The 26312-nt window shown below is 43.2% G+C and overlaps 1 protein-coding gene across 4 annotated transcripts in view; it reads left to right on the top strand.

The window, feature by feature from the left end:
- Positions 1-26312, top strand: part of skap2 (src kinase associated phosphoprotein 2) — a 415888-nt gene that overhangs the window by 3060 nt on the left and 386516 nt on the right. For all 4 annotated transcript variants that reach the window (XM_068059114.1, XM_068059126.1, XM_068059144.1 and 1 more), the window contains exons 2-3: positions 11324-11429; positions 13991-14016. In XM_068059114.1, the coding sequence (XP_067915215.1) occupies positions 11324-11429; positions 13991-14016 (132 nt within the window). The remainder of the gene's footprint in view (positions 1-11323; positions 11430-13990; positions 14017-26312) is intronic.

Genomic DNA, 26312 nt, shown 5'->3' with positions numbered 1-26312 from the left:
GACACAAAACTTGGAAGTATAGTGAACAGTGAGGAGAATGGGGATAGACCTTAACAGAACAGGGACTCGTGGAATGGGTGGACACGTGACAGATGAAATTTAATGCCAGCAAGTGTGAAGTGATACAGTTTGGTAAGAAGAAAGAGGAGCGGCAATATAAACTAAAGGGTAGAATTCTAAAGGCTTTCCATGAACAGAGACACCTGGAGGTATATGTACACAAATAGTTCAAGGTGGCAGGGCAGGTTGAGAAAGTGGTTTTAAAAAACAAAGCATATGGGATCCTGGGCTTTATAAATAGAGGCATAGAGTATAAAAGTAAGGATGTTATAATGAATCTTTATAAAACATTGGTTTGGCTACAACTGGAGCATTGTGTCCAGCTCTGGATACTGCACTTTAGGAGGGATGTGAAGGCTTTAGAAAGGGTGCAGAAAAGATTTATGAGAATGGGTCTTGCACATGACATATTTTGAGACAATATACAGAATTCCATTGTCTATTCATAAAGAAAAAAGACATGTATTTATATAATGCTTTTCACAACCACCAAATGTCTAAGTGCTTCACAGCCAATGAAGTACTTTTGAAGTGTAGTCACTGTTGTAATGTAGGAAATACGGCAGCCAATTTAAGCACAGTAAGCTCCCACAAACGGCAATGTGATAACCAGATAATCTGTTTTACTGAGAGTATTACATTCAGTTCTAGTCACCCTGCTTTAGGAAGAATGTGAGGGTCCTTGAAAAGGTGCAAAGGAAATTTACCAGAATGATTCCATTTTATGATTCAATAATGGAGTGATTAAAATTGGGGATGCTCAAGACGCCAGAATTAGAGGAGTACAGATATCTCGGTGGGCAATGGGAGTTTTGTGGGCTGGAGATTATAGCGAGGGACAAGGCCATGGAGGGATTTGAAAACGAGAATGAAAATTTTTAAATCTAGGCGTTGCTTAACCGGGAGCCAATGTAGATCAGTGAGCATAGGGTAATGGGTGGTAATGGGCCTTGGTTTAAGTTAGGATACAGGCAGCAGAGTTTGGATGACAAGCTTATGGAGGGCAGAATGTGGGAAGTTGGTCAGGAGTGCATTAGAATAGTTAAGCCTGAAGGTAAAGGCATAGATGTGGGTTTCAGTAGCAGATGAGCTAAGGCAGAAGCAGAGTTAGGTGCGTTCTAGAGATGGCACTAGTTGGCTTTAGTGTTGGCATGAATAATTGTTAAAGCATATTTTGTACGAGTTCACAATTTAACATTACACTGTATACATACAAAGATAAAGTTAAATTTATAATGAGAATAGGTGTTGCAATATGGCCCATACCAATCTCTTGTTATACTGCCATGGAAAACAGGGGACACAGCCACTTAAGATTGGCCTCTGATTCCATTTTCTAAAGTATATAGGTGGAAGAGGAAGCAGTAGCCTGCCCAACCTGATCCAGGATGGTATGTAACTTGAGCAAAGCCAAATTGGGGAGAGGAAAATAGCCTTAAATGAAGGACCATTTTGAAATTTTGTGAAACCTTCTACCTTTGTGGAGCATGGGTTAGTACGCTTCAGTAAATGGTGTTTGTTGCTCTCAACCTCCACAATAAAAGGGCATTTTAAAACACCCTCAGTGATATGAGTGAAATTTCCACAGCCCTGTCAACCTAAAAGAGAACAAGTATGAATGTTGATTTATGTGCTGACGACAACATATGAAGACAAAATAATATTTGAGACTTAAGATATTGCAGTCAAGGTAGCAGACCTAGTCTTATGTTACAGGTAGTTAACATTTTTCCTCTGAATTGTGCAGCTAAAACTGTATCCTAACTACAATCAGATTGTGGAAAAGTTTTCTTTTTAAGCAGAGGTTCTCCATTAAAATTAAAGCAATGTTCCCAGTAAGATGATGGTTTAAAATTCTTGATGTGATTTTTGGGACTAGCCTGTGCATCATAAAGAATATCTCATTCGTAACAGTGAGTTATTGGTTTTCTTTGTCACAGATATGAGGAATTTCTAGAGGTCTTTCTCATAAGTAAATAACTTACCTCCAATACCCAACTGCTTAGCATTGCAGAATGCTACACCTGGCTGGTGATAGTTGTGATTCTGATAAGGAGTTTTTTTCAACTTCTGTATTAGTCACCATTTGTTATCCTTCATTATGCTTCAAAAATATTTTTCTTCCCACGTAATGAATAAGGTATTTTATGTTGTAATAGGCAAAGCTATACAATTTATGAATAGTAAGTCATTTTAAAGCAGTGAAAAAGTTGTTTGCAACTGTTATGATTTTTTTTTGCTATATGCATATAATTCCTGTTGCCCTTTTTCCCAGCCAGTCAATTGTTGAGATTGATGTAACAATAGATCCTTTCACAGGGTTGATTCTTGTACGTGAAAAATGTGTGCAAATTTAGTTGCACACCTTGAGTGAGAAATGGTGATATGATGGCAATTTGTTGGCTTTAACAAACTTTTATAGGACTTGAAAGGATATTTCTACTTTAATAAACTGTACAATCTACATTGGTATTTTAACATATCAAGAAAATATTCTGTATTTCTATTTTTCTAGTTTGTAATTGGCATGAACACATTATTATGCTTTTAAAAAAAATGAATAAGGTGTCTAAGATTCCTTTACAAATTTGGTTTTTAATTATTTGATCAAAGCTGGATTTGTACATTGACAGGTTCAGCATTATTACTGGTAGCCCCACACATTTCTGATGTCCACCATTGGGGACATATAGCTTGACCTTACGATACTATTTATAATGAATTTGTGGAACAAATCTATTCTTTAATTCAAAAAATTTCATTTGCTGTTGTCGTCTGTTTCATGGGAATAACTGAGACTGATTTAGCGGTTACCTTTAAATCACTTTCCAGTATAGTCATTAGGTATGCAGGGAATGTTGGCATAAATTGCGTTGCCAAAATTCTTACACCAATCTTGCCAACTTCTTGTTATACGGTTGCAAGATTTTTTCCCCCCAAATGTGTGATCACCCTGCTAATACATTGGCAATAACTTCATAAATAATTAGCTCATGAACTGCCCTGACCTACAATAATATGTATCCTTGCCCATAATGCTATTAATATTATACTTTTTAGTTGGCAAATTGCAGCTTGGCTTCCATGGCTCCCAATTTAGGAGTTTATAGCCCTTCATTATATTTTAAAATATTTTTAAAATATAATAAAATGAGTTAAAGTATGCTAAAAAATTTAGTCAAACAATATTCTGACTAGTAATTTAGCCCAACTAAATGCCTTATTGTCTAATGCAGAAACTCATGCCCTACTGCACCAGTGTACACTTTCTGCACCAGATGTGCTTAGTCTTTGAGTAAAACTGCCAGTTCAGTTGCAAATATTGGGGATTTTTCTGGCATGGCCATTTCAACATAACAAAAACAAAGAACAATTCAAAAATAGCTGGTCCATTGAGCCTATCTTGAGAAAGGCAAAAAATTTAAAAACTTTTGGCCAATTTAGGAAAAAATTCTGAGTAATTCCCCTCTAACACCTAAGAGCAATCAAACAAATTCCAAGAGTCCATGTTGGCTGCAGGACACATTCTGCCAATACCTTCCCATCTTCTCGGCCTCGTTATGTTGGTCACTCAGGAAATTCATCCATTTGCTTTCTGAATGCTTGCAGTGAATCAGACTTAGTGCACGTGTTAACAAGTTGTTCCACAGGCCAATAATTTTGCAAAAATAAGTCCCTACTGCTGTACTTCTAGTATACAATGTAAGCTTCTGTAACTTACACTTGTGTCCTCTAGTCTGTCCTACCCTTTTCAGCTTAAATAGCATATCCACATGGACTAATTCTAATCCTTTATCTTGAAGATCTTGCTGAAATACTATCAAAATCTGCACTTTTTCTAGAGTGAAAAGCACCAGGTCTCTAAGTCTATCATGGTAACAGAGTCTTTAGACTAGGTATCAATCTAATCCTCGGTAGGAATTAGGTTAAGACTGTTAAAGCTGATTTCATATAGGGCCCTAAAACCAGCAGAGAAAAAAAATTAAACCTATCAGTCTGAGCTGTTTTCAAATATGATTCCCACAGTGAGAGGATCTACCTACTTAAATGTCTATTATCATTAAACTGTAACCCCAAACTTGAGTGCAAAATTTGGTTTCAGTAACAATATATGCTCTGATGAAACGATGGAAAATTCTAATGTTTAAATACCAATATATTCCAGAATGTTGTACCTTTCTTGTTGAGAGATGACCAAACTTGAATGCTCTTTATGTTGTAAGTAGGAAGGAAATTTTGTTTCAGAAAGCAAATTGCTCTATTACTTGCAGTTATATATCGACTATGTTGCTTACATTTATGTACCCCTCCCCCTTGCATCCCCTCCTCCCACCGGCACCATCCTACACCTGTGTAGGGGCCCCAACAACCCCACTGCCTTGTGGGCGTCTCGGGAGAGACCAAGGCTAAGGGAGTAAACCCTAACAGAAAATCCGGAGCGGAACCCTGTAGGCGGTCATGTGTCACCTTTGGCATGTTTCCGGCAGTTCCTGCAGCCATACTGGTGCCAAACGTCGTGTCCTGCACTCCTTTGAACCCCACCAGAAAGGCCGAGAGGGGGGTTTTGACGACTGGGCAACTCTCAACCTCCATAAATTTGCCCAGGCATGCGCCATGGAGAGGTCACTCCATAGTTGCCTCACAGCGACTGAAACAACACGGAAGGCAGCAGTTACGGGTTATAAGTCCAGATAAATTGGCGTAGAAACTGGGCGCCACGGGTTGCCTTTGTCGGTGGGAGAGGTCATTGCACCTCACTGGACAGCTACCGCCCGCCTCAAACCGGGCAGCCCCCGGTCAATAAGGTTCTGTCCCGCCACAGTCTGCCTGCTTCAATGGGTGCTTGGAGCTCAGGGTCATTGCCCGAAAGGTGGACTGATACACCGCACCAAACAACATGAAAAAAGGAAAGAAGGTACCAGCCCTTCGCTTTGCAAGCTGGAACGTCAGAACTATGTGTCCTGGCCTGTCGGAAGACCTTACACAAATCAACGATTCTCGGAAGACCGCCATCATTAACAACGAGCTCAGTAGACTCAATGTGGACATTGCAGCACTTCAGGAGACTCGCCTCCCCGCGAGTGGCTCTCTAGCAGAGCAAGACTACACCTTCTTCTGGCAGGGCAGGGATCCTGAAGAACCAAGACAGCATGGAGTGGGCTTCGCCATCAGAAACTCCTTGCTCAGCATGATAGAGCCTCCCTCAAATGGCTCGGAACGCATACTGTCCATCCGACTGCTCACCACCTCTGGTCCAGTACACCTACTCAGCATCTATGCTCCAACACTCTGTTCCGCACCTGAAGCTAAAGACCAGTTCTATGAACAACTCCATAACATCATTAGCAGCATCCCCAACACCGAACACCTATTCCTGCTGGGGGACTTTAATGCCAGGGTTGGGGCCGACCATGACTCATGGCCCTCCTGCCTTGGGCGCTATGGCGTTGGAAGGATGAATGAGAACGGGCAGAGACTGCTTGAGTTGTGTACCTATCATAACCTCTGCATCACCAACTCGTTCTTTCACACTCAACCATGTCACCAGGTTTCATGGAGGCACCCAAGATCACGTCGTTGGCACCAGCTAGACCTCATTGTCACAAGGCGAGCCGCCTTAAACAGTGTTCAAATCACACGCAGCTTCCACAGTGCGGACTGCGACACCGACCACTCCCTGGTGTGCAGCAAGGTTAGACTCAGACCAAAGAAGTTGCATCATTCCAAGCAGAAGGGCCACCCGCGCATCAACATGAGCAGAATTTCTCACCCACAGCTGTTACAAAAATTTCTAAATTCACTTGTAACAGCCCTTCAAAACACTCCCACAGGGGATGCTGAGACCAAGTGGGCCCACATCAGAGACGCCATCTATGAGTCAGCTTTGACCACCTACGGCAAAAGTGCGAAGAGAAATGCAGACTGGTTTCAATCTCATAATGAAGAGCTGGAACCTGTCATAGCCGCTAAGCGCATTGCACTTTTGAACTACAAGAAAGCCCCCAGCGATTTAACATCCGCAGCACTTAAAGCAGCCAGAAACACTGCACAAAGAACAGCTAGGCGTTGCGCAAACGACTACTGGCAACACCTATGCAGTCATATTCAGCTGGCCTCAGACACCGGAAACATCAGAGGAATGTATGATGGCATGAAGAGAGCTCTTGGGCCAACCATCAAGAAGATCGCCCCCCTCAAATCTAAATCGGGGGACATAATCACTGACCAACGCAAACAGATGGACCGCTGGGTTGAGCACTACCTAGAACTGTACTCCAGGGAGAATGCTGTCACTGAGACTGCCCTCAATGCAGCCCAGCCTCTACCAGTCATGGGTGAGCTGGACATACAGCCAACCAAATCGGAACTCAGTGATGCCATTGATTCCCTCGCCAGCGGAAAAGCCCCTGGGAAGGACAGCATTACCCCTGAAATAATCAAGAGTGCCAAGCCTGCTATACTCTCAGCACTACATGAACTGCTATGCCTGTGCTGGGACGAGGGAGCAGTACCCCAGGACATGCGCGATGCCAACATCATCACCCTCTATAAAAACAAAGGTGACCGCGGTGACTGCAACAACTACCGTGGAATCTCCCTGCTCAGCATAGTGGGGAAAGTCTTTGCTCGAGTCGCTCTGAACAGGCTCCAGAAGCTGGCCGAGCGCGTCTACCCTGAGGCACAGTGTGGCTTTCGTGCAGAGAGATCGACTATTGACATGCTGTTCTCCCTTCGTCAGATACAGGAGAAATGCCGTGAACAACAGATGCCCCTCTACATTGCTTTCATTGATCTCACCAAAGCCTTTGACCTCGTCAGCAGACGTGGTCTCTTCAGACTACTAGAAAAGATCGGATGTCCACCAAAGCTACTAAGTATCATCACCTCATTCCATGACAATATGAAAGGCACAATTCAACATGGTGGCTCCTCATCAGAGCCCTTTCCTATCCTGAGTGGTGTGAAACAGGGCTGTGTTCTCGCACCCACACTTTTTGGGATTTTCTTCTCCCTGCTGCTTTCACATGCGTTCAAATCCTCTGAAGAAGGAATTTTCCTCCACACAAGATCAGGGGGCAGGTTGTTCAACCTTGCCCGTCTAAGAGCGAAGTCCAAAGTACGGAAAGTCCTCATCAGAGAACTCCTCTTTGCTGACGATGCTGCTTTAACATCTCACACTGAAGAATGCCTGCAGAGTCTCATCGACAGGTTTGCGTCTGCCTGCAATGAATTTGGCCTAACCATCAGCCTCAAGAAAACGAACATCATGGGGCAGGATGTCAGAAATGCTCCATCCATCAATATTGGCGACCACGCTCTGGAAGTGGTTCAAGAGTTCACCTACCTAGGCTCAACTATCACCAGTAACCTGTCTCTAGATGCAGAAATCAACAAGCGCATGGGTAAGGCTTCCACTGCTATGTCCAGACTGGCCAAGAGAGTGTGGGAAAATGGCGCACTGACACGGAACACAAAAGTCCGAGTGTATCAGGCCTGTGTCCTCAGTACCTTGCTCTACGGCAGCGAGGCCTGGACAACGTATGCCAGCCAAGAGCGACGTCTCAATTCATTCCATCTTCGCTGCCTTCGGAGAATACTTGGCATCAGGTGGCAGGACTATATCTCCAACACAGAAGTCCTTGAAGCGGCCAACACCCCCAGCTTATACACACTACTGAGTCAGCGGCGCTTGAGATGGCTTGGCCACGTGAGCCGCATGGAAGATGGCAGGATCCCCAAAGACACATTGTACAGCGAGCTCGCCACTGGTATCAGACCCACCGGCCGTCCATGTCTCCGTTATAAAGACGTCTGCAAATGCGACATGAAATCGTGTGACATTGATCACAAGTCGTGGGAGTCAGTTGCCAGCATTCGCCAGAGCTGGCGGGCAGCCATAAAGACAGGGCTAAATTGTGGCGAGTCGAAGAGACTTAGTAGTTGGCAGGAAAAAAGACAGAGGCGCAAGGGGAGAGCCAACTGTGCAACAGCCCCAACAAACAAATTTCTCTGCAGCACCTGTGGAAGAGCCTGTCACTCCAGAATTGGCCTTTATAGCCACTCCAGGCGCTGCTTCACAAACCACTGACCACCTCCAGGCGCGTATCCATTGTCTCTCGAGATAAGGAGGCCCAAAGACACAATGTAAGAGACCATTTGAAAATTGTGGTTCTCACCCAATAGTATGGGAGTAGGGGGAAGGAAGAGCAAATTATTGCTGTATTTTAGTATGGAGTAGAGAAAGAAAAATAGGATTAATCCTGAATTTTAACATTTTGCTTTGTGATTAGAGACATGCAAAAATAATTTGATGAAAAAAACTGGCTTGCACTTCATAATTGAATTTGTTATGCTTTGTATTTTTTATTCTTTAAATTTGATTTCTAAATTCATAAATTTATGAAGTTACACACTATGGGCTGAATTTTAGTCCGCGGCGGTGCCCTTTGAACTCGGTGGGCAGCCCGCATTCAACGGCTGTTGAGGAGCTCCTGCGATATTTTGTGTGGGGGCTCATTTAAATAGTGGAGGCGGAGCGCCTGCCCCCGATGACGTGTTGGGGTGGCCTCTGCGTCCCTGGCAACGGCGTCCAGCGCCACTGCGCAGGCGCCGGCACCATTTTTAAAGGGCTTTAAGCCCTTAGGATTACATTAAATTTTTAAACGGGCAGCAGTATTAAATTTTTATCAAACAATATGAAATATGTGGCTGGCCCTTCCCAACCCCCCAATGGTCATTTCAATGCCTGAAATGACCAACACATTCCTCCTTCCCTACCTGAACTTTACCCCCTAAACTTATAACATTTGACCTATAACCCCTTCTCACCATCCCCACTAAATATTGATTTCCCTGCCCATCCACCCCTCCTTCCCTGAAATTTTTATTAATTCCCCCTCCCCACTGGGTTCTGTCCTCTGAACTCCGTGTGAGTTCCGAAGGCGCGCAAAGGTCGAATGGAGGCCATAAAATTGGCGCGGGATGGGAGGTAAGTTTATTTGAATGTAATTAATGTCAATTTAAATATGCAGATGAAGGGCCCGCCACCAGGTGGCGGGAGGGGGTCAGTGGGGCTGGTGGCGTGGGGTTGGCTGCACCGAGCTCCCCCTGCCGCAATGGGCCCTTCTTGACGTCGCGGGTCGAGGCGGGCCTCTCCCCCCAACATTTTACTGGCCACCGCGCCGCGACCGGTGACATCTAGGGGCCGGTAAAATTCAGCCCTCTGTATTAATTTTGCCAAGAGTCATGATATCCTATTGCATTACCTTTTTATGCTTTTTCTGTAGCCTCTTGTTCTTCTGTGCAAGACCTTCTGTTTCATACATCCACTGTTAGCTGAAGTGTCGGCACCTAGGACTCTCTACTTTTTAATGAATGGTCGGGTTGTGTGAAACTTTAAAGGGCTGAGGACACATCTTGTTTGTTTATTTTTATTTATTTATTTAGAGATACAGCACTGAAACAGGCCCTTCGGCCCACCGAGTCTGTGCCGACCAACAACCACCCGTTTATACTAATCCTACATTAACCCCATATTCCCTACCACATCCCCACCATTCTCCTACCACCTACCTACACTCGGGGCAATTTACAATGGCCAATTCAACCTGCAAGTTTTTGGAGGTGGGAGGAAACCGGAGCACCCAGTGGAAACCTACGCAGACACAGGGAGAACTTGCAAACTCCGCACAGGCAGTACCCAGAACTGAACCCGGGTCGCTGGAGCTGTGAGGCTGCGGTGCTAACCACTGCGCCACTGTGCCGCCCATACCACTGCGCCACTGTGCCGCCCATACCACTGCGCTGCCCATTTTTAAAGGGATCCAGCAAACTCTGCACTGCAACATCTAGATATTTTTTTATGAACCTGAGTCCTATTTCACCACTTTAATATAGATATCTGCTCAATGATTCCAAATATTATTGTTCAAAATATTATTTGAATAATTATTTAACAAGGTGACACTGCTGTATCAGTATGAAGACTGGGCAATAAATCATTTCCAAATACCAGGGTCTTGTAGAATTTTTGTAATGTAGTTGTTCGTGAGCTGTACAACCGTTAAATCAATGTTTATGTGCATAGAAATTGTATGCAGTAATTTAACCCCCTTCCCCCACAATCTGCCTGTTTAATTATTTCCAAGACCAATGTGCAGTAATGGTGTTAGCAATGAGTGATTGGAGCTTCTTCTAATGCAAGTTCTATGCAGGAAATAGGCAAACATAATTCTCCTCCTGGTTTAAATTCATGTATCGAGAATAAACAACTTAACTTACAATACATTACCTGAGCTACAGTGTGGCTTTGAGGAAAAAATGTGCACAGTATATCCAAAGATTGTAAACATTCAGCCTTTGCTATGGACATTGAGAGCAATAGGTAGAGATAGGATTTTAGTGAAAGCTATATCTAACTTTAAAACATAATGGTGCTTTAAATGACTGAACCACCGTCTTGCCTGGGTTATAGTAGGATTATTATGCCAAGTAGTGTAAATCCAAAGCAAAAATTGTGCAGAGCAGTCAAGTCAATTCCATTGTCAGTTCACCATAGCTGAACCACTGTAGTGCATGGATAGTGAAGTGCAACGTATGGCAACTATTTTTTACAGATGTGACATAACTCTGAGATCAGGAGGGAATTCCCGAACACCGGAAGGTTGTAAAACCTGGCTGCCACACATCAAAGGCTGTTTATTAATCACTTGTAATTGAATTATAACATGAACATTAAAGTGATGTTGTGACAGATTTTCTGAACACCCCATTGGTGAAAAACAACTCTTATAATGAAACATCAAGAATCATTTTGCTAAAGTAACATTAATAATCAAATGTATGCATGCCTATGTCAATAATTGTTGCTGCTTTTGCATACAGTATGATGACAATTCATTGATTTGCAACTTCAGTTTTGCTCTTAATTTTAAGTTCCATTTGGGATGGACTCCAGCTTTCTTGCAGATGATTTTAGTATGGGCACTGTATGTGTGTTGCTGTGTGTTTATTTCTAACTAAATTGCCTATACGATTTCACTAAATGGATTTAAAATGTACATACTTTAAAGAGATTCCCCACTTTACTGATAATGTATAAAGCTATTTTTACCACTGTATGTTCTACTGCTTTATCTAAATGTTAGATTTACAAATCCAAGTAAGTGAGTTACACATCAGCTGGCTGAAACTGTTTTCACTGTAGCATTGTCAGCTGATGAAATTAAAATATGTTTGAAATTTAAATATTATTCCTTTGCAGATATTGAAATATTTATACTCGAAATATTAAAGGAAGAGAACCTGACTAAGAAGGCCAAAGAAAAGAAAGATGTACTTTTGAGAAAGCTTAAAGTTATTAAAACAAGGTAAAAATTTTTTGGTAATTCTGAATATTTGTTTTCTAGTTTAACTTGGTTAAGAATACCGAAGGAATAAAATATAGTCCTTGTCCACAGCTCCAGCGACCCGGATTCAATTCTGGGTACTGCCTGTGTGGAGTTTGCAAGTTCTCCTTGTGTCTGCGTGGGTTTTCTCCGGGTGCTCCGGTTTCCTCCCACAAGCCAAAAGACTTGCAGGTTGGTAGGTAAATTGGCCATTATAAATTGCCCCTAGTATAGGTAGGTGGTAGGGAAATATAGGGACAGGTGGGGATGTGGTAGGAATATGGGATTAGTGTAGGATTAGTATATATGGGTGGTTGATGGTCGGCACAGACTCGGTGGGCCGAAGGGCCTGTTTCAGTGCTGTATCTCTAAACTAAACTAAAATCTGAGGATATTTATCCCAAGTAACTGCAAAGGTAAAATGGTGAGATTATATATGTAGGGTTTTAGGCAGAATTTGATGGGAGTTATTTCTGTTGTCACCTGCGCAGCTTAGTACATCAAGTGATAGGTAATTTTTTTAACTCATTCTTGGGATGTGAGAGTCGTTGGCAAGGCCAGCATTTATTGTCCATCCCTAATTGAGAAAGTGGTGGTGAGCCATCTTTCTGAACTGCTGCAGTCCATGTGATGTAGGTGCACCCATAGTGCTGTTAGGGAAGGAGTTCCAGGATTTTGACCCAGTGACAGTGAAGGAATGGCAATATAATTCCAAGTCAGGATGGTATGAGGAGAACTTTCAGGTGGTACAAAAGTAAAAAATTGCAGTTGCTGGAAATCTGAAATAAAAACAGAAAATGCTGGAAACACTCAGCAGGTCTGGCAGCATCTGGGGAGAGAGAAACAGTTAACATTTTAGGTCTGTGACCTTTCGTCAGGTGGTGGTGACCTTGCAGGTGATGGTGTTCCCTTGCGTCTGCTGCGCTTGTTCTTCCAGGTGGTACAGGTCGCTGGTTTGGAAGGTACTCTTGAAGGAGCCTTGGCAAGCTGCTGCAGTGCATCTTGTAGATAGTGCATGGTGTTGCCACTGTGCACCAGTGATGGAGGGAATGAATGCTTTAGGTGGTGGATCAGGCGCTGATCAAGCAGGCTGCTTTGTCTTTGATGGTGTCGAGCTTCTTGAGTTTTGTTGGAATTGCACTCATCCAGGGTAGCGGAGAGTATTCCACCACACTCCTGACTTGTGCCTTGTGCCTTGGACAGGCTTTGGGGAGTCAGGAGCTGCATTACTCACCACAGAATTCCCAGCCTCTGACCAACCCTTGTATCCACAGTATTTGTGTGGCTGTTAAGTTTCTGGTTAGTGGTAACCCCTTGGGATGTTGGTGGTGGGGGATTCAGCGATGGTAATGCCATTGAAGATCAAGGGGAGATGGTTAGATTCTCTCTTGCTGAAGATGGTCATTGCCCAGCACTTGCATGGCACAAATGTTACTTGCCACTTATCAGCCCGTGCCTGAATGTTGCTAGGCCTTGTTGCATGTGGGCACAGACTGCTTAATTATCTGAGGAGTTGTGAATGGTACTGAACACCGTGCAAACATCCCCACTCTGACCTTTCTGTTGGAAGGAAGGTCATGGATGAAGCGGCTAAAGATGGTTGGGCCTAGGATGCTGCCCAGAGAAACTCCTAGTGATCTCCTAGGGCTGAGGTAATTGTCCTCCAACAACCACAATCATCATCTTTTGTGCTAGGTATGACACCAATCAGTGGAGAGCTTTCCTCCGATTCCCATTGACTTCAATTTTGCTAGGGCTCCTTGATGCCATACTCTGTCAAATGCTGCTTTAATGTCCAGGGCAGTCACTCTCACCTCACCTCTGGAATGCAGCTCTTTTGTCCATGTTTGGGCCACAGCTGTAATAAGATCTGGAGCAGAGTGGCCCTGGTAGAACCCAAACTGAGCATTGGTGAGTAGATATTGCTGAGTAAGTGTCGCTTGATAGTCCTGTCAATGACACTTTCCATCACTTCGCTGATGATTGAGAGTAGACTAATGGGGCAGTAATTGACAAGATTGGATTCGTCCTGCTTTTTATGGATAGGACATACCTGGGCAATTTTCAAAATTGTCGGTAGATGCCAGTGATCTAGCTTGGAACAGCTTGGCTAAGGGTGCAGCTACTTCTGGAGCACAAGTCTTCAGATGTTGTCAGGGTCCATTGTCACTCAAAGTATATCGCAAACTGTATACAAAATTTGCTAATCTATTTGATGCTTAGGTTCTTTGTTGTAATTTCAATTGCTAAATCTGTTTTATAATATGGAATGTCATGCCTAAACATGTATAAAGGGCGCATGAAAATGAAGTAGAGAACAAAGGTTGTTTAGCTTAGATAAATCATTAATTGATTTTAAACATAATTTGTGTTGTATTTAGAGTTGTACTGGTCATTTGTAAGAAGTATAATTTATCAAGAATCCACCAGTGAGGAAGACAATTAATTTCAATATCAAGTTATAAGAGAAAAAAAGTACTTTTTGGCATTGTAGAAATGTGTTTGATTCTAGATAATGTAGTAATTGCTATTTTATTTTCCAGCTATCCTCAGGAGTTCCAAGAGAAAGGTAAATTTTTAATGTCTTTTTTAAAAATGATTTTAGCTTGTGGATCTGCAAGCATTGTTTTTTTTTAATCAATGTACACTGTCCTGTCCTACTCTTTGAAAAATTTCTGGCTTCTCAATCTGTTTTATAGTTCTGCATGTTGTAGTTGAAAAATTGCATATAGCATTTAGGAGTACAGTGATTCAGTGCATTATATTGGAAAGCATGGAATGAAAACAGGCCAGTTAGTACCTCCATGTATAGATCGCAAATAATCAGACCCTGGCTCGTCATTTAATCGCCTAAGGAAAAGTTCTGCATAAATAGAGGAAATGCACACTAAATAAATGGTACATCTTTGAAAGGAGAATAAGAACAAAGAGTCTTAGATACATAAATTTTATAAAATGAGAGAACAAATTGATATAAGATGGTTAAAAAAGCACATGGGCTCTTGGATCTTATAAATAGAGGCATTGAGTATAAAAGCAGACAACTAATGCTAGACCTACATAAATTATTGATTAAACTGCAGTTAGGATATTGTTCCAGTTTTGGGCACCCTACCTTAGTAAGAATGACATGGTTATGGAAAGGGTACAGAAGAGATTTACTAGGATGATACCAGGCTTTAGTTGTGATGAGACACTAGAGAAACTGGGGCTCTATTAGAGCAGAGTAGGTTAATAGAAGGTCTGATAAAGGTATTCAAAATATGAAAGGTCTTGGTAATATAAATAAGGAAAAGCTATTACCATTGGTTGGCGAGTCAATAACAAAGTTCATAAATGAAGAGAGTTAGAATTTGTTTTTCTTAAAGCAAAGAGCTGTTAGAACATGGAATGCTCCATTAGCAATGGGGGTTGCAGAATCCATACTGACTTTTAAAAGAGACGTGGATAAATATTTGAAAAGGGAAAACTTAAATGGGTATGGAGGAAAGGTGATGGAGTGGGACTAAATGAATATCTCTTTGAGAGCTGGTGGAGGTGCAATGGGCCAGATTACATCTTCCTTCTGTACTGTAAGATGCTGATTTATTGCTGTCCTGGAAGGAAAGTTCCATCATCTATGATGTTTATCCATCCTCATTTCTGCAATGTTCATTCCTGTGCTGCTGCGCTTCACGGAGAATATTTCCTGACCCCAGTTGTGCATGAAACATTGTTTCATTGAGTTGGTTAGCATTAGTCATAGAGTAATAGTGTTATACAGCACAGGAACAGGCCCTTCGGCCCATCGTGTCTGTGCTGGCCATCAAGCACCTATCTATTCTAATCCCATTTTCCAGCACTTGGGCCGTAGCCTTGCATGTTATAGCGTTTCAAGTGCTCATCTAAATACTTCTTAAAGGTTATGAGGGTTCCTGCCTCTACCACCCCTATCTGTGCTTGTTCCTATAACCTCCAATCTTAATGCCTTTTAAGTATACTAGATTATGAATAAATTCAACAAAAATGTCATTTTAAAAATTTACAATATATCTCCAGTTATAACACCAATTACCACTTAAAGTGCCTTGTCTAATGAAAAGTGTCAATGAATACCAGATAGGACAGAATTAGCTACAGTAGTTTTGTTTCTCAACAGTATCAAAATTTGCTGAGTTAGGGAGCAGGAATTGGACAGGGGATGGGTATGGGGGTGGGGTGGGGGGTTAGTTGCTGGATCTGCTGGTCAAACTTTAACTAGTGCAAATTTTGAACATTTAACAGAGGCAGGAGTCAATCAATGCCTGTTGTAATCAATTGTCAGTTATTTCTGGCATCCTGTTGCTTTTGCTTTTACTAATAATAGTCTTTATGTGAAACAGCAATATGGAATTTGTGGATATTGAAAATGTATATGGGGATGTGTGTGTAGGGGGGGGCGGTGGGGGGGAAGAGATTCCTCTAAATTGTTATGCATTGTGATCTGTGACTAAAGAGATTTGGGAGTTGCACTGTTGTGTAGAGAAGATAAATTAATGAAATACTATATATTATCAGATGAATTATTGTCTTTTTTGAAATTTACCTGATAACTCTTATGAATGTGCCTTTTATTTTTACTTTCCCTCTGTTAAATGCCCTGGGACATTTTTCTTTATTAAAGGCACAATATAATGTAAGCTGTTCTCGGTAGCATCTTTAACTGACACTTGCCACTGTTGAGCGCTAGTTGCTTGTTAACTCTCCACAGTATCCAGAGTATAATTACCTTTTTAAAATATACAGTTTTTTAAAAATTGTACTTTCAAGTGCAAGTTCCAGTAATACTGGGAAGTGTTTATTTTACTGGTGATAATGCAGCAGGTAACTTTGGCTCCATTCTATACTTTTATGTGTCATGTTAACATTTAAGACAGAATAGTATTCGTATCCAAATCGTGCAATAGATTTTGTTGATCTTAGTACAGCAGAATTGACTTATCTCCCAAGGTACCACTTGAAGAGGTCATGACCTATAGCCTGTGGTCACTGGTATGAGGGTCACAGCTTGAGGTCAGCAAGAGCTTGTGTGAGCCCACAGGCAGGGGTCTGTTATCTACCATCTGTAGACACAGGATTAGTCCTTAATTAACTAGTATCTGTAATTCTTGATAGGCTAAGAAGGTAATGACAGTGCAGTGGTTTGATAATCGAGCCAATCAGATTGATGAAGTGAGAGCTGTGACTTGGTGATTGTAGCTATTGCATTTGCTTAAAACTGAATATATTCAACCATGGGTGGAAATAGAATATGTGTTGGGGCATCTTTAAAAGTCTAGTTTTAATATATATGGTTAACTGCAGTTAAATGTACTTCCTAGGTAAGTTAAATGAAAGATATGTTTGACCGCTTAATAATTTGTCTTGACACACCTTTTAACTAATGTCATCCTTTGTTCTTTACTCCGTTGTTTTAAAAAGTTTAAAATGCCAATTTTATTTTCATTATCTGTTGATTTACTGCTAGCTCAGGGGCTACATTGTGCTAAGTGCTCAAATGTCATACATTGTACAAGTCAAAGCATCACAATGATTGTACAACTGAAGAGTGGGTAAGGTTATTATTAAAGTATTGAAGTCATAGAGGTTATTTTGTAGAAAGTGACAATACCTCCATTAATTGGCACTAATAGGGAAGTGATTCGTGTAGTTTACTTGTAATCCAGGTTCAGTATAGTTTAATTGAATATATGCTTAAGGATTTTTCTTCTGTTATTGTATAATGAAGAAAGTAGTCTAATAAAATTACACATAATAAATTTGCTAATTGTAAGTATGTTAGTGAAAAGTTGTCAGCTGGCCCGCATATGCAATTTATGACTAGTAAGGTCAAGCCATTATTATAGCACAAAATGTAAGTATTGTTGTAGGATAAATGTTGCAACATAAAACTGGATTGATTAATAGTTTGTTGGCTGTGAGCATAGCAAGTACAATACTGACTCAGGCTGCTGTGACAGATTTTTGGCTAGAGTTGTGAGCCAAGGGTTTACAGCTCCACGTGGCTCAAAGTGATGACATCTTTTACTGCGCCACCATAAAACTGTTAAATGTAACTAAATGTCCATTCCTGGATCGACTCTTTAAAATTTATTTTTATGACCTGGGATGTTATAGTTTACTTTATAAGGGAATAATAAAGATGCCTGTTGAAATGATTGTCTTTGTTAGTTTGAATTTAAAAAATGGGTGGCGGCCCCATTATTTTTATTTGTATAGTTTATACGATTGGCACTGCTTCAAAATACATTTGTTGCATAAAGAATAAAATCCAATGCTTGCCAATAAGGAATCTTCAGTTCTATTTAACTTTACATCTGTTCTAAATGACAAATTATACAATTTCTGGATGTAGAAAACTTAATCAGATTTATGTATTGTAGTATTGCTATGCAGGGTTTTTTATGAAAACATAAATTCCAACTCGGTGACAGGAACAAAGGGTAATGGTCGACAGATATTTTTGCGAATGGAAGGCGGTTTCCAGTGGCGTTCCACAGGGTCTGGTGTTGGGTTCCTTGCTGTTTGTGGTTTCTATTAATGATTTGGATTTAAATGTGGGAGGCATGATTGGGAAATTTGCCGATGACACAAAAATTGGCTGTGTAGTTGATAGTGAAGAGGATAGCTGTAGACTTCAGAATAATATCAATGGTTTGGTTGAGTGGGCAGAAAAGTGGCAAATGGAATTCAATCCGGAGAAGTGTGAGGTAATGCATTTGTGGAGGGTAAACAAATTAAGGGAATACACAATAAATGGGAGGATATTGAGAAGGGTAGAGGAAGTGAGAGACCTTGGAGCACATGTCCACAGGTCTGTGAAGGTGGCAGGATTGGTAGATAAAGTGGTGAAGAAGGCAATGAAATGCTTTCCTTTATTTACTGAGCTATAGAATACAAAAGTAGGGATGTAATGCTGGAACTGTATAAAAATGCTGGTTAGGCCACAGCTGAAGTATTGCGTACAGTTCTGATCACCACATTACAGGAAGGACATAATTGCTCTGGAGAGAGTACAGAGGAGATTTACAAGAATGTTGTCAGGGCTTGAAAATTGCAGCAAGAGCAAAGATTGGATAGGCTAGTTTTGTTTTCCTTAGAACTAGGAAGCTGAGGGGTGACTTAATTGAGGTATACAAAATTATGAGGGCCTAGATAGGAGGACCTGTTTCCCTTAGCGGAGAGGTCAGTTACCAGGGAGGCACAGATTTAAGGTGATTGGTAGAAGGATCAGAGGGGACATGAGGAAAAACGTTTTCACCCAGAGGGTGGTGGGTGTCTGGAATTTACTGCCCGGATTGGTGATGGAGGCAGCAACCCTCAACTTATTTAAAATGTACTTGGACCTGCACCTGAAGTGCTGTAACCGGCTAGGCTACGGACCCGGTACTGGAAGGTGGGATTAGATAGGGCGGCTAGTTTTTTCAGCTGGTGCAGACACGATGGGCTGAATGGCCTCTTTCTGTGCCGTAACTTTTCAATTCTTCTAACTGTCTAGGCAGAAGCTGAATCCTAAAAATATACCTATTTTGTATAGGAACATGAGTGGTCATGCTTATAATTTACTTGAGTGTAAACTTCATATTTTCCAACAACCTTTTTCATTATGAAATATAGGGCTGAATTTTGTTGAGCTCCTGATGTTGGGCTCTGGAGTTGCGGGGAGGGGTGGGGGTGGCTGGGGCCAGAAGGTCGCAGCGACAGCGGTCTGCCCAACGCTGGGATTGCTGGGCCCGATCTTCCTGGCGGTGGCGAGGCTCTGTGGCGACCCCCCACTGATCAGTGACAGGACCCGACATTAAATATTGAAATTAACTTAATGCATTCATTTAAATCCAATTCCTCGCGATCTTACTGTCAGATCCGGATCTTCAATGTGACGGGCGACACTCCTGAGCCTTCACTCTCCCGTGCAGGAAAGCTGGCACCACCGAGGTGGGGCTCAGGGCATTTTTTGTGTAGTTGGTGGTGGCGGGGGAAGCAGGATCAACTGTGCACTTCATGCAGTTGTGGGGGGGGAGTGGTTGGTGACAGGCCAAACATTTATTTTTAGTGTAGTGGAAGTGGGGTGCGTGCAACTCTGCATTCCCTGAGCAGGGCTGGCAGCCCTTTAAAAATGGCGCCAGCGCCTGCGCAGAGAGAGCTGACGCTGCTCACAGTGTCGCCGAGGCCGCCCCCCCATGTGATTGGAGGGGGAGCGACTGCCTTGCATATTTAAGTAGACTGATGTGCTCAAAATCACGGCAGCGTGGCAGTGCGCGGCCCGCATTTCTTTCACGGCAGTGGGAAAATAAAATTCAGCCCATAGAGTGTCAGCATGTGTTAAATCTAGTGGGTAATTGGATGGTGAGATGGTCTGTTCATTCCTGGAACCTGGATTTGAATGATGTCTGGATTGATGTGATGAAAGTTTCCACAATTTTTGATCTTAATTCAGTTCAATACTAATTGAGTAATCTCACAAAAGGAACAAAAGAATGGTTGCTGCAGGAATTGAAAATGCCACAATGGAGCAGTAGAGTATGATCTCCTGAGGTGCTACCACACATGCTTTTTACCTGTATCCAATGTGTTACACTGAGTACAGATTAATGGCTGATGTTGGGTTCAAAAAGTTCCCAGTTTTGACATTCCTCACACTGAGCCTTAAATTCATACGTTCAAAAATGTTAATTGAGGCTGTCCTTCGAGATCTTGGCTGTGAAATTCAGATCTGTAGCACCATGGGATGTGGCTGTATACAAGACGATTGCCCTCCTGGGGCTGCATGCTGTGCTGCCAGCTGCTTCATGTGCAGCATACCATTGTACCCCTGTGAGCGCCAGAAGGAACTGAATTGGTGATATCATAACCTCATACTGCCCAACCAGCTGATGTGACACCCAACTGCCAAATATATACCTCCCAGGCCCATTGAATTCACTTGTCGCTCAACAAAGATCAAGTGTTCAGCCACAAGTTGGGGTCTGCACCAGTGTGCTATTCAAAGGTCTAGTCAACAAGTTGCAAATTAGGTGCTTTTGATTTGCTTGTGCTTTGGTTGATTTTGTGGAAGCACTTTGCTGTGTTTTTGGAGTTGATTTTTGCAAGCTGGTGCTTACAGTCAGGGAGGACCAAGAATACCTCAACCACATAAAGGAGCCTCTTGGTCTGCAGAGCAGAGGATACAAAGAGGGGAAGCTCTACAAAGAGGGAGGAAGAAGCGAGCTCTACAAAGAAGACTCTACACATGAAGTATTTCTCGAGCATTTCCTGTACCTATACCTGACACAGGAGCAGTGCCTGAGGTGACTCGGGTTCAATAAGGAGGTGGTCACTGAACTGTGCCATATTCCTTCAGCCTGACCTTGAGCCTCACACCAGAGAGAGGAAGGCCCTGCCAGTGGCCGCAAAGGTGACTGCTGCCCACAATTCTTACACCGTCCTTATAGGTGGGAGTGGGAGACATTGCCAACATTGTCCTATATTGCAGCATCCAGGCAGTCACAGGCCATCTACTCCAGATGAGGACAGTTCATTGTCTTTTCGCAGAGGCAGGACAAGCAGGCTAAAAGGGCATGTGGCTTTACCAGTGTTACGACCAGGTGAGGAAGGGGTCTAGGGCTTCCCTCTCAGCCGTTTCCACGTTTAGCCATAACCGGGTTTAAACTTTTTTAAAAGTTTAAAAAGTTTTTTTTTTTAGCTTTCCCTCAGTGAGTCCTTGCTCACTGCTGTCTAATTGTAATTATAAAGGAATAAACCAGACAGGTTTTCTCAGGTTTAAACAAGAAAGGTGTAAGTTTATTAACCTTAAAACTCTACCTCCGTTAAAACTACTAAAAATATGCGACACAGCCACGTTCGCACGCATATGCAATAAACACACACACACAAATAGGTACTGAGGAGGAGAAAGAATTAAAGGGGAGAGGTTTGAAGTAGTAGAGGGAATTCAGTTACTGGTTTTGGGTTGGATGTAAAGTCTTTGATTGAAGTTAAGTCTTGCAGTTCTCGTTGGGGCCCAGCGCACACTTTCAAACTTGTTTTGCTGGTAGCAGAAGGCTGCAGAGGTCTTCTGTCTTGAGGCTTAAGTTACTCCGTGGGTCCCTGGAAGTTTGCGTGAGAGAGAGAGACTTTGCTTCTGTTTTGGTCTTCAAAAGCAGTCTGCCTCAAAACATTTCTGTGAGCCAATTCAATCAATTCTCAGGTTTACCAGCAGGGTAGTCATGTGACTAGTTCTTTGTTTGAGACAGCATCGCCTGCAGGGTTTGTTGATCCTTCAAAGCTTACTCAACACACTTAGTAAAAGGGGGTGGGTGGAATACTGGCTGTTACAGAGACAATGAATCTCAATGTCTTTTGATCATCACTATTGACAAAACCCATCTGGCTAATTGAATCAGGGAGCACTTCCATTGTCTCTCTGTTAAACTGTCTCTCAGAATGCAAATGTGCAGCCATGTTTTCAGCCACTGCTCTGTGAGCTTTTTAAACAAGTTATTTTCAATGTCCAGTAAGTGTTCAAATAGTGTTCCACATGACAAAATTAATATGTTTCCATTTGGCAGGCGTGGTTTCCATCACACCAGGATAGTGGGATTCCCGATGGTGCAGAGCACCATCATTTGCATCCACATGGTTCTGTGGACTCCCATGTCAGTGGGGGGAGTTACAGGAACTGCAAGGCTTCCATTCCATAAATATGCTGTTGGCATGCGACACTGCCAAGACCTTCATTGGTGAATGCCCACTATCCTGGCACTAACCACGATGCATTTAACCTACGCCAGGGGCCCTATCAGTTGCGTTCAGCCCTCCTAGCAGAACCAGAGACTGGCCACTTGGGGACCAAGACCCCCTCTGCCACCCCACCACATGGGCAAAGCGAGCCGACAATGAGAATCGCAGAGCCACTCGGAACATCGTCATGAAGGCAGTCGGCCTCCTCAAACAACCATTCCGCTGCCTTGACTACTTGGGGTGGGGTTGGGCGGTGGGGGGGGGGGTGGGGTGTTGGGGGGATTGCTGAGGGGTGGGGGGGGTGCGGATGAACACTACATGCCAGAGCACTTCTCAAAGTTTGGGTTGATCTGTTACATCATCTGTAACCTCGCCATTATGAGAGCACAGCCGTTTCCTTCAAGGATCTGGAGGTCAACTCGGGAAGAGGACCTTAGCTTGGCAGCATGCAGCAATTGTGGGTTGGCTGGCTGGCTAGCTAACAGACAACAGCAAAGGCACTGGCAGCTTGGCAGTGGTGGAAGCTCGAATGCTGTCATCCTGAGAGATGGCAGTAGGTTTGTGCATCATAGTGCTGCTGCCGCTCCCACGGGATGACACCTCAGCAATCCTATGATTTGGAGTACCATCTCCTGTGTTGGGCTGAGAGTTTGAAGTGGTGGCAGCACCCGCCACCCTGCCTCTGATTTTCCCTCCTTCTATGGACGTTCTTGTCTTGCTAGAGGGGACAGGATGTCTGTGATTGTGTTATGCTTTGTTTGGGTGATGTGCCTGCCATAACTGAATGGCGAGGGGTATGTAGAGGCAACGAGAGGTGGGTGTGAGGCTGGCATCAGTGGAAAGTGCATGTGAGTTAAGGTGGAGTATGCAAATGTTAGGTGTGAGTCCTGAGTGCTTCTGGGTGAATGGGGGCTTGGCAGATTGGAGAGGATGGTGGTTTTGTGGGTATGAGAGGTGATCTGAAGAGGCATTTACTGACCTCTTCCATGGGCGTGAGTTTATTAAACTTCCGACACTGTTGCCAGGACCTCGGGGCCAGACTCCATGCATTTACCTCCAATACCACGTGTTCCCACGTCCTTTGGAGGGTCTGGTGTGAGGGCCTTCTGGTCCTTTGGAGAAGTATTGCGCCTCTCCTTGAGTACACCACCAACACTAGTGCCTCCAGAGCGGCATTTGAAGAACTTGGAGCCCTCTCCCTGGCCTGGTGTTCCATGTTTCTTCATTTTAACTGTATCAGAATGAGTTATTTGTAGCCTTCGGTTAATCAGTGCAGCTTCCTTTAAGAGGGAAAGACAGCTTTTTAAGAGCTGGAGACTAGCTAGAACGTGGGCTAGCCCTGCACACTGTTAGGCCCCATCTTGTGCATGCAGTCAGCAGCGCAGGTCACATTGGGCTGCACGCTGCAATCATTTAAATAAGGAGGCAGTGGAGAGTTTATGTTCTGCCCATCTCCATCAGGTGGCAAATCATATCCACGGTGCCTGAAAAAATGGAGCACATCAATTTTTAGCCTCCTAAATGCTTCTCCATAAGAGAGGAGAGTAAGTACGTTCAAGTGGTATTTACATGTCTTGTTGGCTGTATATCTGCAGTGGGAGGGTTTTGGTTACCTCACTTGCCTGCTGCTTGACAGGGCTATGGTATGTAGCATTGGGAGTCAATAAATCTTGATTTTAGCATCTATCAAATATCACTGGGATGAGAACAGGGTCCCAACAGTGAGAATAATCCATGCAATGCTCTATCCCTTCACTCACCATGTAAAAGAAGAGTCTCTCTCAGATAATGTTAATTCTTCTACCCAGCTTCAGATTAATCTGGAACTTGTCCACAAATTACTTGTATCTCGTTTTCTGGTAAAATAGTTGAAGACATTGGGTGCACAAAGTGCTCCTAAGTGTTTTCATTTTGTTTGTTCATAGGATGGGAGTACTGAGCAGCAGATAGGGTGTGGAAAGCAGTCGAGGCACTATGCCCAGTCCCCAAACTTCTTGGGTTGTTTGCAGCACTGGCAAGGCCAGCATTTATTGTCCATCCCTAATTGCCCTTGAGAAGCTGGTGGTGAGGCACTTTCTTGAATGGCTGCAGTCCATATGCTGTAGGCACTCCCACAGTGCTATAAGGGAGGGAGTTTCAGGATTTTCACCCAGCGACAGTGAAGAAATGGTGGTATGTTTCCTAGTCAGGATCATGTGTGACTCTGCGGGGAACTTGCAGGTGGTGCTGTTCCCATGCACCTGTCACCCTTGTTTTTCTTGGTGGCCGAGGCCCTGGGATTGGAAGTTGCTGTCAAAGGAGGTATGGACAATTGCTGCAGTGCATCTTGTCCATGGTACACACTACAGCCACCGTGTGCCGATGGAGGACGGGATGCCAATAAGCGAGTTGCTTTGTCCTGGATAGTGTTGAACTTCTTGACTGTTATTGGAGCTGCATTTATCCAGGCCAGTGGAGAGCATTCCATTGCACTCTTGACTTGTGCCTTGTCGATGGTGGACAGGCTTTGGGGAGTTAGGAGGTGAATTACTTGCTGCACGATACCCAATCTCTGACCTGTTCTTGTAGCCGCAGTTTTTATGTGCCTGGTTCAATTAAATTTCTGGTCAATGGTGGACCCCCCCCACTACCCCAAGGATTTTGAAAATAATGCGGTTGAATGTCAAAGGGAGGTGGTTATATATTCTCTTGTTGGAGATGGTCATTACTTGGCACTTGTGTGACACAAATGTTACTTGCCACTTATCAGCCCAAGCCTAAATGTTGTCCAGGTCCATGCCTGCATGCAGGCATGGGCTACTTCATAATCTGAGGAGTTTGCAAATAGAACTGAAAACTCTGCAGTCATCAGCGAGCATCCCCACTTCTGACCTTATGATGGAAGGAAGGCCATTGAAGCAGCTGAAGATGGTTGGGCCTAGGACACTACCCTGAAGAACTCCTGCAATGATATCCTGGGGCTGAGATGATTGGCCTCCAACAACCGCAACCATTTTCCCTTTGTGCTAGGTATGACTTTAGCCAATGAAGAACTTTCCCTCTGATTTTCATTGACTTAAATTTTGCTGGGACTCCTTGATGCCACACTTGTTCAAATGCTGCAATGATGTCAATGGCAATCACTCTCACTTCACCCCTGGAATTCAGCTCTTCTGTCTATACTTGAGTGATTTGCTAGTGCCAATGGGGAGGTTTAAACTAACTTGGCAGGGGCCTGAGAACCTGGAGATAATACAAGAGAGGAACACCAAGCTGCACGAGAATTGGGAGAGACAGATTGCGCTAGAGTAGGAAATGGTAAAGTATTAAGTGGGGTCAGAGTAAGAGGGAAAGTAATAAAGTCTAAATTAGGGTTATTCTATATGTATATTAATGCACAGTGTGTGGTAAATAAGGTTGGTGAGCTGCAGGTACAGACAGCCATGTGTAAGTATGATGTGGCGATAACGGAGACCTGGCTCAGAGAAGGGCAGGACTGGGTACTAAATATTCCAGGTTACAAGGTGTTCAGGAAAGGAAGGAAAGAGGGAGGGGTGACAGTTTTGATTAAGGAGAACATTGCAGTGTTGGAGACAGTGAAGCCTTTCTGCTCAGCTTTTTCTCCTTTCAGGTGGAATGAATCGAGTTGGAGCATAGGAACAGGAGTAAACTGTTTAGCCATCCATCCTGTTCTGCCATTCAGTGAGATGATGGCTGATCTTTGACCTAACTCTATATGCCTGCCTTTGTTTCATATCCCTTAAAACCTTTTGGCTAACACAAATTTATCAGTCTCTGTTTTATGATTAACAATTGATCTAGCGTCTATTGGCATTTGGGAACGAGAGTTTCAAACTTCTGCCACCCTTTGCATGAAGAAGTTTTTCCTAATTTTACTCCTAAGACTCTTGCTCTAATTTATAGACTATGCCCCCTAGTCCTAGACTACCAACTAACAAAATAGTTTCTTCCCATCTAAGTCTGGCATCTATGATGTTGGGGACCCCAGAAGGAGGCCACATGAATCATCCACTCATCATATCTGGCTGAAGATGGCTGCAGACACTTTAGCCTTGTCTTTTGCACTCATTTGCTGGGCTCTACCGCCGTTGAGGATGGGGATGTTCATGGAACCTCCTCCTCCTCCTC

This window comes from Heterodontus francisci, chromosome 2, assembly GCF_036365525.1.
Source record: "Heterodontus francisci isolate sHetFra1 chromosome 2, sHetFra1.hap1, whole genome shotgun sequence".
NCBI lineage: Eukaryota > Metazoa > Chordata > Chondrichthyes > Heterodontiformes > Heterodontidae > Heterodontus > Heterodontus francisci.
This window is presented reverse-complemented; position numbering and strand designations above follow the sequence as displayed.